Source organism: Saccopteryx bilineata, chromosome 3, assembly GCF_036850765.1.
Source record: "Saccopteryx bilineata isolate mSacBil1 chromosome 3, mSacBil1_pri_phased_curated, whole genome shotgun sequence".
NCBI classification, from domain to species: Eukaryota; Metazoa; Chordata; class Mammalia; order Chiroptera; family Emballonuridae; genus Saccopteryx; species Saccopteryx bilineata.
This window is the reverse complement of record NC_089492.1, coordinates 258,996,698-259,008,834: the sequence shown is the minus strand read 5'-3', so window position 1 is coordinate 259,008,834 and position 12,137 is coordinate 258,996,698. Positions and strand designations below refer to the sequence as shown.

The 12,137-nt window shown below is 44.0% G+C and overlaps 1 protein-coding gene across 2 annotated transcripts; it reads right to left on the bottom strand.

The window, feature by feature from the left end:
* Window positions 1–3,243: 3,243 nt before the first annotated feature.
* EBNA1BP2 (EBNA1 binding protein 2) lies at window positions 3,244–12,134 on the bottom strand. 2 transcript variants are annotated; one of them, XM_066269456.1, is made up of 10 exons: window positions 12,007–12,025; window positions 11,805–11,893; window positions 11,639–11,722; window positions 11,235–11,404; window positions 10,565–10,688; window positions 9,412–9,501; window positions 7,691–7,766; window positions 7,000–7,096; window positions 4,843–5,005; window positions 3,244–4,693 (listed from the first exon to the last, which is right to left on the bottom strand). In XM_066269456.1, exons 2-10 carry the CDS (start codon window positions 11,868–11,870, stop codon window positions 4,643–4,645), a joined length of 921 nt encoding a protein of 306 aa, XP_066125553.1. In that variant the 5' UTR covers window positions 11,871–11,893; window positions 12,007–12,025; the 3' UTR covers window positions 3,244–4,642. The 2 variants fall into 2 exon arrangements, with proteins under 2 accessions (XP_066125553.1, XP_066125552.1); XM_066269455.1 differs by lacking the exon at window positions 12,007–12,025 and adding an exon at window positions 12,026–12,134 and having other exon boundaries at window positions 4,170–4,693.
* Window positions 12,135–12,137: the final 3 nt, after the last annotated feature.

Genomic DNA, 12,137 nt, shown 5'->3' with positions numbered 1-12,137 from the left:
ATCACTCCGGGTCTGGGGACCTTACAATGTCAAGTGAAAACCTGCAAATCTGAGCAGCCTCCCCTGGCAGATATTTTCATACAGTAGGATGATGGACTAATTATTAATGACTGAGAATCTAGAAATATGCCAATAATCCATTTATTAGAAGGCAGTGATTCTTAACCCTTTTTATCTCATGGCACACATAAACTAATTACTAAAATTCTATGGCATATCAAAACATTTTTGCCGATCTGATAAAAAAAATAGGTATAATTTTGATTCATTCACACTGGAGGGCAATTGTTGTGTTAGCTGTTGTCATTTTTTTAAAAGAAAAGAGGTCAGTGCCCTTGACTAAATAGTCAGGTATTGCATGCTTTAAAAATTCCTGCGGCACACCAGTTGAAAATCACTGCTATAAGGGATCATGGTCAAAGACCAGGGTGTGATATGATATCATAGAAAGATAATTGCTCTTCCCCCAGTTCCTAACCAGAGCCCCTAAATCCCTCGCAATTTCCTATATGATAGTGACGATAGGAGTCTTTTGTTGTAGTGAGTTGACTCTTGGCAACCTCTAGATAGATCCAAAATTGGAGCTGCTCTCCAGCAGGACAAGTCTTTAGATTAGAAAAACCTTGGCACTTTTGACCTTTTCAGCCCTGGCCGGTTGGCTCAGCGGTAGAGTGTTGCCCGGTGTGTGGATGTCCTGGGTTCAATTCCTGGTCAGGGCACACAGGAGAAGCAGCCATTTGTTTCTTCACCCCTCCCCCTCCCCTTATCTCTCTTCACCTCCTGCAGCTATGGCTCAATTGGTTTGAGCACATTGCCCAGCCACTGAGGATGGCTCCTTGGAGCTACCACCTCAGGTGCTAAAAATAGCTGTTGCGAGCATGGCCCCAGATGGGCAGAGCACCAGCCCCAGACAGGGGCTAATGGATCCTGTTGGGGGGAATACGGGAGTCTATTTCCTCTTCTCTCATTTGGAAAAGAAGAAAAAAAGAAAAAAGAAAGAACCTTGGAGCTTTCAGCCCACCACCAACCTCTGGGGAGAGAACAGGAATGGAAGACTGACTTTCTCAACAGTGGCTATGATTTCATCAATCATGCCTACACTGTGGATCTTCCATAAACCCCACTTACAGGATTAGGAGAGCTTCCAGGTTTCTGACCACATCTTGGTGCTGGGTGGTGGCATGGAAGGTCTATGCATTACAACCACCCCCATTTAAATTTTTTTCACAAAACTTATTAAAATCACTTTGCAGTTTGAGCAAGTAGTCATTCTGTGGTGCTGCACTACTTTGCAAAGCAAAGGCTGTATTATACTCTCACGAGTTGATGTACAAAGTAACATTCTCTCTCTTTATCTGTGAGGTTGGGAAGGTAAAAGCAGAAGAAATGTGGGTTCTCTACATAAAGAAACAAGCAGGAGGCCCTGGCCGGTTGGCTCAGTGGTAGAGCGTCGGCCTGGCATGCGGAAGTCCCAGGTTCGATTCCGACCAGGGCACACAGAAGCGCCCATCTGCTTCTCCACCCCTCCCCCTCTCCTTCTTCTCTGTCTCTCTCTTCCCCTCCCACAGCCAAGGCTCCATTGGAGCAAAGTTGGCCTGGGCGCTGAGGATGGCTCCATGGCCTCTGCCTCAGGCGCTAGAATGGCTCTGGTTGCAACAGAGCGACGCCCCAGATGGGCAGAGCATAGCCCCCTGGTGGGCATGCCGGGTGGATCCCGGTCAGGCGCATGCGAGAGTCTGTCTGACTGCCTCCTCGTTTCCAGCTTCAGAAAAAAAAGCAGGAGCACCATGACTACCACTTTCAGAGTTAACATTGTGATGAAAAGAATCTGGAACCTAATCTATTTTATAATTTACACTAGATCATGAATAGATTCATCTCTCTGCATATTAGCTAATCCACTTTCTATGCTCTCCAAATATATTCATGAACAAATTTTTAAATTTTTGTCAAACTATTAAATATCTGACAATGCATAAGAAAATGAAATGCTAACATTTATTTAGTAGACTTTAAGACATAAAACATCGAGAATCAAGCATATATTTCCTATGAAACAGTGCTTGCCTTCCTTTTCTTGTTCATGACTTGGAGCAGACATCATTTCTCTGCCTCAGCAAATCTTATTACTCGTTTCTAAATTTGGATTCACTGCCAACATTTTAGCATTTCTACTTTCAATGTAACAAAACACCTCCAAGGGCCCCTTCAGCATGGAGTTTTGCCAGTGTCGCCATTTCTGGGACATCAGCATCCTCTTCATCACTTTCCCATGTCCATGAATTCTCTGGCTGCACATGTGCTCTCCAAAATGACCGGTGTCACCGTGCCACCTCAGCTGTGACTGCAACTCCATTTGCAGGCTTTCCAAATTTTGCTTCTGGCCTTACCGCTTTTCATTTCTTTACTGGGCTGTCATCTTTGTTCTCAATTCTCTCAATTATATACTTTTGTAAAATGCCGTGTTCATTGCTGGGCGACACCAAGGCAACATAATTCCACACGTTGCTCTCTGTGCGGAGACTAATCAGTCACCTCAGATTTTGAAATCATTATGCATCTGTACTTCATGTAGTAATGTGGGGACTGAAAAGCTAATAGAAAAGTGTCCGCCTTCTGCAAGTACTAACCATTAACAACACTTTCACAGTGGAACTTTGAGTGTTGTTGAGAAACTGCTGTTATACATAACTGCACTTGATAACTGAAACCCATGCATATGGGAACTGGGCAAACCGGGAACAGCCTGTTCTGGGTACTGGCAACTGTTAGCTTGCCCTCTTGCAGCGCATGGAGTGGTAGTTGAAAGAACACGAGGAACAGCAGTGCCTGCACCCTGACGACACTTGCAGCGCCGGAATGGACACAGCATTAATCACTTGTTTTTGGTCTTACTTTTATGAACTGCTGTTAACCTGTGTTCTCCTTTCTTAAAACTCTCACTATCTCCCAAACATAATTAAAAGTTTCTAACTAATTCTAAGGCTCCTTTTTTGAAATACTATGCTTTACCTCATTTGCTTATATTGTACACAGTCAAAAAATAAGTTGGGGAAAATATCTTCTGAAAACACGGCCTCTTTGCTCAGAATTTTATGTTGAATTCTTTTACAAAACCTAAATTCATTATTTTTGTACTAGAAACTCAACATGAAAAAAAGAAACCCAACTGCACAGAAAGAGATTCAGGGAATCCTGAGGTAACAGAATGAAGGGAACAAAAGAAACCTCTTTTGCCCTGGCCAGTTAGCTCAGCTGGTCAAAGCGTCATCCCAATATGCCAAGGTTGCAAGTTCAATCACCAGTCAAAGCACATACAAGAATCAACTAATGAATGCATAAATACATGGAACAACAAATTGATGCTTCTCTTTCTCTCAATCCCCCTTCCTCTCTCTAAAAAGAGCAATAAAAATAAATTTTTAAAAAAGAAACTTTAAAAAACCAAACCTGTAATTCATATTCTGAGAGATATACTTGGAAATCACATCTATACAGTGAGAGTAAAATGATACGAGGATCAATTAAAAAACACAGAACTCTTGGGTATAAAGTGAAACATAAACATTGAAATAAGTATTCAATAAAATGATTACAGAAAAATAATCAAAGAAACCTTCCCCCAAAGTAGAACTTAATACAAACACAAACTTAGAAGACCATCAGAAGAGGTTCAACATTTAACTAACAGAAATTGCAGAATGAGAACAGAGAAAATGGGGAAGCTATCCAATACAAAAGTTACCAGAACTGAAGACCTCACATTCTTCCAAACACACTATTCAAAGAATGAAAACAGGCGCGTACCCAGGCGCGGCCTCGTGGCATTTCAGATGACAGGGAGAAGAATGAGAACTGGAATGGCACGGACTTCTCAATGGTAACACAGGAGGCCGCGAGACAAAGAGGCATGCCTGCAGCACTCTCGGGAAATCATACCAGCACGTTAAAGGCGAGTCAAGAGATGCAGAGGTAAGAAATTCATCTCCATGTTCCCTGTCTTAGAAAATGGTATGAGCGAAAGGGGGCATTGAGCTAAGAGAGGACAGTATGGGATCTAGGAAACAGTGGACACAACCCAGAAGGTCTAGAAAAGGGATAACGTGGCAGCTGTATGACAGACCTAGGTTACAGCAGGAAAATGATATGGTGGAAAAAATGAAAACATCTAGACAAAAAATAATGATTTAGAAGAAAATTAGGCTCACAGAAAATATAAGGTAACAACCCAAGGAAAACCCAAAAACAGTACCACAAAGGAAATATTATCATAGTACATCCAGCTTTCCTGTGACTCATATTTAAATGATCATAATGACATCAACACTGATTACTTATCTATTTAAAATCATGACATAATTGTTTGGGATGATGGAGGAAGAGGAATTGGGGGTGGTAAATCTCCATCTATCATGAAAGGAAGACAATCAATGTCTAAATTATCAATAAATAGAAGTATCATTTAGTATGTAAAAGTAACTTCTAAGTTTTTTTGTATTAACTGAGTTTTCACCCAAGGGTATGTTTCTTCGAGAATTTTTTAGTTTATTAAAAAAAATCTTTCTGCAAAAAGAAAGCAACATAAGGGATCCAATTGTATTGTGAAATCCCAAGTCTTCATTCCTTTTCTTGGAGATGCTGCTTAGCGCGTTCTGCTCTTCATTTTCTCCCTTGTCCATTTCCCAGGTCTCTTCTACAGAAAAAGAAATACACATGTGGTCACACAGCAGCCTGGCCTTCTGCCCCATGATCGGGGTGCACAGGGAAAGAAAGGAAGCCAGTGGGAATGAGTTGGGAGCGAAGGCCAATCCAGCACGTCACCTGGTCCCCAGGCTCACTTACGTTTGATCCTTTCTTTCCAGGCCTCTTGAGGCCTTTGCCGTGAGCCGTCTTGGCCCGGAAGCTGGATACATCATCGTAACTCTCACGAGTGTTCCACTTGGAGCCTTTCTTCTTACCACCAAAACCAAACTTCTGGTTTTTGTAGCGTCGTTTGGCATTGGGGCTGGGGAAATAAAGTGGTTTTACAGGTTACTTTCAGCCGTGCAAATCCTGATAAATCTCCTGGCCCAGCAGAATCCTGTCTGTAAGTAGACACTACCGTTACCTAGGATCTCACCCCTGGCCCTGCACTTGTGCTCAGCAAACTCCCCAGGGGGCTCATCCACTGGAGCAGGAACACAAGCACAGGTCAGGGAAAGATCTATGTACATTTCATGCTTAGCACTTATCTTTGAAAAGCTTTTTAATGTGTTGTATTTTAAAAGAATGACTATTTTCTATTGTCGTTAGGAAGTTCTCTATAAATCAATTACGTTAAAGCTATTAAATGTGTTATTGAAATTCTCTGTTGCTTTACCTAAAGAAAAAAAAAAAGGAAAAGAAAAGCTTTCGATTTTAACTAAATCTTTCTAAATCTTCCTCAGTCGTTTCTATACCTCTCAGGGATATAACCATGCATTTAACATTCAAATGTAAAAAATCTTAAAAATTGGTCATCCCACAGGAATCTCAAATTCAATATTCCAAAATCATGTTACCTCCCTTGCTAGCCTGGTTTTGCCTTCTGAACGTAAGCCCTAAAGAGGCTGGTGGTGCCTCCACCCACCCAGACAGCAGACTAAAGCCAAAGGTGAACTAAAGCCTGCGCGTCAGCCTCGATGCTTCCTCTTCTCACTCTCTACACCCAATTCAACTGCCATGAGGTCCTGCTAATTGAGCTCCTGAATATTCCTTCAATCTATTTTCTCTTCTCTACCCTCATAACCACTTTCAGGTCATCATCACTGATCATTTGGACTTTAATAGTACCTTAATTAAGTCCCCTGCCTCCTTCAAGTCTATCATTTATACAAGAACCACACCGTAGTCTGGCCTGTGGTGGCGCAGTGGATAGAGCACTGACCAGGAATGCTGAGGTCGCCAGTTCGAAACCCTGGGTTTGCCCAGTCAAGGCACATACAAAAAGCAATCAATGAACAACTAAAGTGAAGCAACTATGAGTTGATACTTCTCACTCCCTCTCTGCCCCTACCCCTCTAAAAATCAATTTTAAAAATCTAAAAAAAAAAAATACAGAACCACTGTAATTTTTTTTACAAACATAAATGTGACCTGCACATTATTCTGAGGAAAGCCCAGCAGTGTCTCCCCACTGCCTACAGGATAACACCCAAGCTTTTCAACAAGGCAAACAAACACTGCCTGTGGGACTCGGCCCAGGTCCCTGCAGCTACATCTCACCCCTGCTTGCCTCTCACCGTGTGCGCTGTGAACCAAATGCTTGCTGTTCCTCACACACAAATCTGCTATTCTCATCTTTTGCTCATTCGTGTTCTTCCTATTTCCAACCGGCATCTCTCCCATTCTCCTGGTTAATTCTTACTCATCCTTCAGACTAAGGTCAGGTGGGATCCTCCTCCCTGAAGCCATCCCCAGACCCTGATCCCAAGGACAGGTCAGGTATTTCCACAATGTGCCTCCATACTACTCCCTAAATGCCTCGTCACAGCGCCTACTGCGTCACACAGAAATGATCATTACCCTAGGCCTGGTGACCAGGAATGAATAAAGATGAACTAAAAAGAATAATAATAATATCCAACCTTATCCCTTTTAATTTTTATCATACTATGAGGCACATACAATTTTCTCATTTTTATAGATAAGGAAATTAACATTTAAAAAGGTAAAGTAACTCGCTCAAAGCCACCCTCCCAATAAGTAGCAGAGTCTGGATCTGAACCCTTAACTGGACTCTTAACCATCACACTGTGAGATGAGAAATCAATTTTTGCTAAACATTCACTCAAATGTGCCAAATCCTTACATCACCTGACTTTAATCCTCAAAGACTGATATAGCTAACAGGACCCATCGCACAGCCTGGGAAGCCTTGGCCGCCGCAGCAGCAACACTCTCTCAGCCCCGAGGCTGCTCTTTATGTCTGTCCCGCCGTCCTCGTGAACACACCACCAAACAAACCCAAACACTCCATACCCCTTCTTCTTCATCTGCTGGCCTTTAGCTCCTTCTTTTGAGGCCCGTGCAACAGGTTTCTGGTCTCCTTCAAGGAAATCCAGTTTATCTGAGAATCCTGGGGGGGAAACAGTACTCTGATCAGTGTTACCGCATTTTAAGAAAAATTTACATTTCAGCCCTGGCTGGTGGCAAAGTGGATAAAGTGTCATCCTGGAGTACCAAGGCCACCAGCTCAATCCCACTTGATCCCAGGGTCACCGGCTCAAACCTGAGGTTGCCACCTCAATGACAGGGTCACCCAGAGTTGCCAGCTTAATCCTGAAGTTGCTGGTTGGACCTGATTAGGGCTCAATCCCAAGGATGCTGGTTCGAGCACCAGTCAGGGCACATATGAGAACAATCAATGGGTGCACAACTAAGTAGAACAATGAGTTGATGCTTCTCTCTCTCACTCTCGCCCCCTCCCTCTCCTCTTACTCCCCACTCCCCTTCCTCTCTCTTGGAAAAAAAAAAAAAAAAAAGCTTAGCTTTCAAAAGAAGAGTGTTGCTTACTGAACTGATTTTAAGAGGTACATCTGTCCATACCCTTCCTAAGCCCTTCCGAAGCCTAATGTCCAATATTTCCAAATCAATCAAGGCTTGAGAGCACTAGGTATTAGAATTAGCAAGGACCCTGCCCCCTATTTCCCTACAAAAGAGAAGTACTGACCTTTCTGATACTTCTTAATGGCATTCATCATCTGTGTTTTCTCCCGCTGCCTCTTCTGAAGAACGTCCGTTTGCACCTGGGACATGGACATAGGACTGTTACCTCCGTTCCAAACCACACCGTGAGTGTCTCTATTCTCCCAGTATCATCACCATGATAATGCCACCATCACTGAGCCTTCACTGTGTGCCAAAACTATGCTAAGGCTCTCAGTACGTTTTCAGTTTAGCTTCTCAGCAGCCCAGTGAGGCAGAAATTCTTATCTCCAAGACTGAAGCACAGAAAGGTAAAGTGACCTGCCCCAGTCACACAGGAGAGTGCAGAGCTGAGATTCCCACGCAGGCAGTCTGCACGCTGCCCCTATTACACAATCCTGCCTACAAAACTGTGGCAAGTCATGTTTAGGTCCACATTCAATTATTCCCATTAACTGTATCTGGGCCAATACCTAACCTACTGTTACTAGGCATAAAAGTAGCAACAGAAAGAAAGAAGCTCCTCAAAAATCAAAAAAGAAAAGAAGCTTTATGGACAGAAAGAGATGCTTGTACTCTAAAGCAGGTTTCTCAATCTCAACACCACCAGCAGTTCGGACAGGAGAACTCTAAGTTGGGGGCGACGGCGTGCCTGGGCATCGCAGGCTGTCTGGCAGCCTCCCGACTTCTACCCTCGACGTGCAGTTGCACACTCCCCACCAAGATGTGGCAACCAAAACTGTCTCCAACTGCCAAATATTCCCTGGAAAGCAAAATCATCCCCAGTCCAGAAGCAGTGCCCTGAGATTTTCTCAAATTACAAAGAGTGAGCTATTGGCCTGACTGATTTTTTTTCTTTTTTTTTTTTGCTTTTGATAATTTATGTTAAACCAATTACCCCTGTTTGGGGGCTGATCTCAGCCATCGATCACCAGGTCAATCCAGTCAGTCCACAGCTGCCTGTCTGCAGAGGATAGGATGCTAATCTACTCTTACTCCACTAAGGATCTATCAGTGAAATGGTTCCAATATGAGGACAGCAGCTCAGCACCGCAGATCACAATGTTTATGTCCAAAGTATAAAAAGTCTTAACACCCATGCTGAGCGTCCTCACACACATTTCTTCTCACAATCCTAATTTTACTTCCTGTTATCTTCTCTCTTAAGTGACCATGAAATAAAGAAAAACCAAAAAAAGTTTCATGGTATCCTGCTCTGGTTTTAAATTATAGCTCAGACAGTCGTAGTTCAAACTCACAGGTGCCCTCTGCTTGAGTGACAATCAATGTGATTCCCTTCAGGACTTTACAATCACCTAGGCCAGTGATGCTCAGACCAGGGTACATATTGGAATCATCTGAGAAGCTTTTGGGAGAAGGGAAGAAAATATACACAGACTCCCAGTGATACACCTAGAAATCTGTTTTGAAAATATTCCCCAGGTGATCCTGCTGTGAGATCAGGTTTGGAAACCACTGATCTGAACCTCTCCACTCTTCACTATGTAAAAGTACAGACTAGAGAGGTACATGACTCACCTACAGTTACCATACTACTCCTGGTAACAAACTGGCATGTAGGAAAGACTGTGCTCATGAATACTAGCACACACACCCCACTATGAGATAACAAACACATGATCGAACACATACGGGTCATGGAACCAAATTAGGCCACGGCAATCTGACCTGACAAACACACTGGGCCTCATTCTATTCCCCACCTCCAGCCACTTTCCTTCTCACCTTCTTCCCGTATTTCCTAAGTGCTCGAAGTTGCTTAGCCTTTTCTGACTTCTCCATGGCGGCCTGTTTAGCCTGCAGCTTCTGTCGAATCTAAAACACAAAACGTTGTCAGCTTATGTTATTTGAATCTGAGATGATCATTACCTTGGGTGCCCTGGAGCTGGAATCAGATATTCCCTGTTTTGCAAACTGTGGAGCCCAAAGGAACTTGGAAGTCATCTATTCCATGAGAACAGTACAGCCCAAAGACTAAGCACTTTGTCCAAGATACCCAACCTTATCAGCAGTAAAGCTAGCCTTGAAAGCAACCCTCCCACTCCTAGTGTGCCATCTGTTCCATCACACAAAACTGCCTGCTTGCAGTTTCGCCAAGGAAACTAACTTCTCCCACCCCTACTGTCTGCAGACTGAGGTTAAACCAGCATGCAGCCCCAGTTTCCTTCTCCAATATACCCAACACACATTAAAATCTACAACAGATATCAGGCACCTAACCTTTTCCTTCAAACGTACACATTTCAGTTAAAGGATGGGCACTGTCACTGCAAATGTACAAAGATGTGTCAGGGCTTACTTCTAGATTAGCCTCCTAAATACCACCAAGACAAGAGCTCCCTAAAATCCAGCTTGAGACCCAAGGGAACCTTTTCAATATATCCTGGATTACATTTTGGCAATTCTCTTCCTCCCAAAGTTAAACAAGAGCCAAGTTCTACCTAACTCTACATTATACTAAATCTCAGCCATATATGAACCCCTCGTTTTACAGAAGAGAAAACTGAAGCCCAGAGAAAATGAATTGTCTTCAAGTTGTAGCACTGCCCCCAGGCAAAATCTGTATTTTTTTCTACACATCATGCATGATCATGCCAGCTAGGAAGTGCAAAAGGCCATGTTTCTCTTGAGGACCATACTTTTTTCAGTACTTCTCCTCCCCTTAATTGTTTAAATTAGGAAAATGCCATCCTTATATAACTGGTAGTGATTGGCATGAGTCTCAAGCAGACAATAGAGATAATAATTGTCCTCTAACAACTAGTTCCCTATTATTAGGCTTAGTCTTTTTAAAAATATTATAGGATCTTAACCACGTGGATATACTTAAAAGTACAAAGCCTTGGCTTTGCAGAAAAAAACCCTTCCCTTTTCTTACCTTCTGCATCTGCTGATCAGACTTGGCCATTTCTGCGAAATAATCAGTGGGCCGCTTAGTAGGGACTTTGAGCTGATGGAGGCGGGGTAATACTGCAAGGACGGCGGCCTGGGCCTGGCGGTAGCTGAGGACATAGGACAAAGCGTGACATAAACTAAGCAGGAGATGTCTTACATTCCTTCTCACTGCCTCTCATGAGTTATCCAAAGTCAGAAGGACTCTCAACATCTGACTTCCCCCAGCAAGAACACACACACAAAAACTAATAAGACCTCATTAACTTGGTATCTGGAAGAAATTTAACTGTACACTCTTTTAAAAGGGGGGGAGGCGTATTGTTGAAAATAAATTAGCAGTTTAAGAGAATGACCACTCTAAAAGTATCTATCAACTTACAAACTAATGCCAATTAGGTATAAACTTTTACATCATCAATAAAAAAAGTCCGTATAAGAACCTTCCGTAAGAAAATTTTTGTTCTAATAATTGAATGCACACACACACACACACACACACACAAATACCCTTTCGCACTTTTTAGTCAAAAAAAGCCTTCCTCCCCGCTCCCAGGCTTATGATAACTTGCGAGGAGTACAGGCTCACTATCCCCTCTCATCCCTTCCCCAGAAGCACAGGGACCCACTTCTCCCACAGTTGAAAACAAACTTACAAGCTCATCTCCCGTTGGAAGTCATCTTCGGGATCAACAGTTTTCTGATCCTGGTTCTGAGGTGTTGACTGAGGTCCATTGATTTCTGGCACCGGACCCAGGGTGACATCAAGCCTTTCAACCCATTCCAGATCCCGCTTGAACTCTGCCAAACACTGCTTCAGGCCATTCTAAGAAATTCAGACACTGAGCTCCTAAGAAGGGAACCCTTAATATGTCTCTCCCAAGCACAAGATGCTAGGCCAACCAACGAAGTGCTATCCCCGAAACCCCAACAGGTAATTGACCCTCTTGGCAATGCGGAGCTTGAGTCCTTCCTGGGCCAAGAACTCAGCCACCCAAGCACAACAGTTCCTTGCGCACATCTCATGCCCCAGTACCCCGGACCTCGCGCCTGAGCTCACCACATTGTTCACGGCTTTCTTCGGACCCTCTAGCACGACATTGAGGCCCGGCTTCAGGAGCCCTCTGGAAAACGCATCCTGCAACTGCCGGGCACGATCGGCGGTCAGTACCGGGGGAATAAGGACATATCCCACGCCCGGCCGCGCGAGCTCGGCTGACACCTACCTCTCTGTCTGTGACCAGAGAATCTTCAGAATCAGAGTCTGAGCCTGAGAGCTGGGGAGTGTCCATCTAGCAGCGCGCACGTCCAAGACCTACCAGAGGAGGCGGAGTAGAGCGAGGCCGCGCGGCTGGAAAAGGACACCCCCGCCGCTGCCGCCAGCCTTCGGCCCCCCACCCGCACACGGCAGCTCCACGTGGACGCGACCTGCTACAGCCCCAATTACCCCAGGCTGCTGCTGAACTTCTTGATAGACTTCCGCTTCCGGTCGCTGACCCACACTTCCTGTTTCCCGTTGCTATAGGAACCGCTCGGGCGTCTGAAAGTGCCTGAGCTGC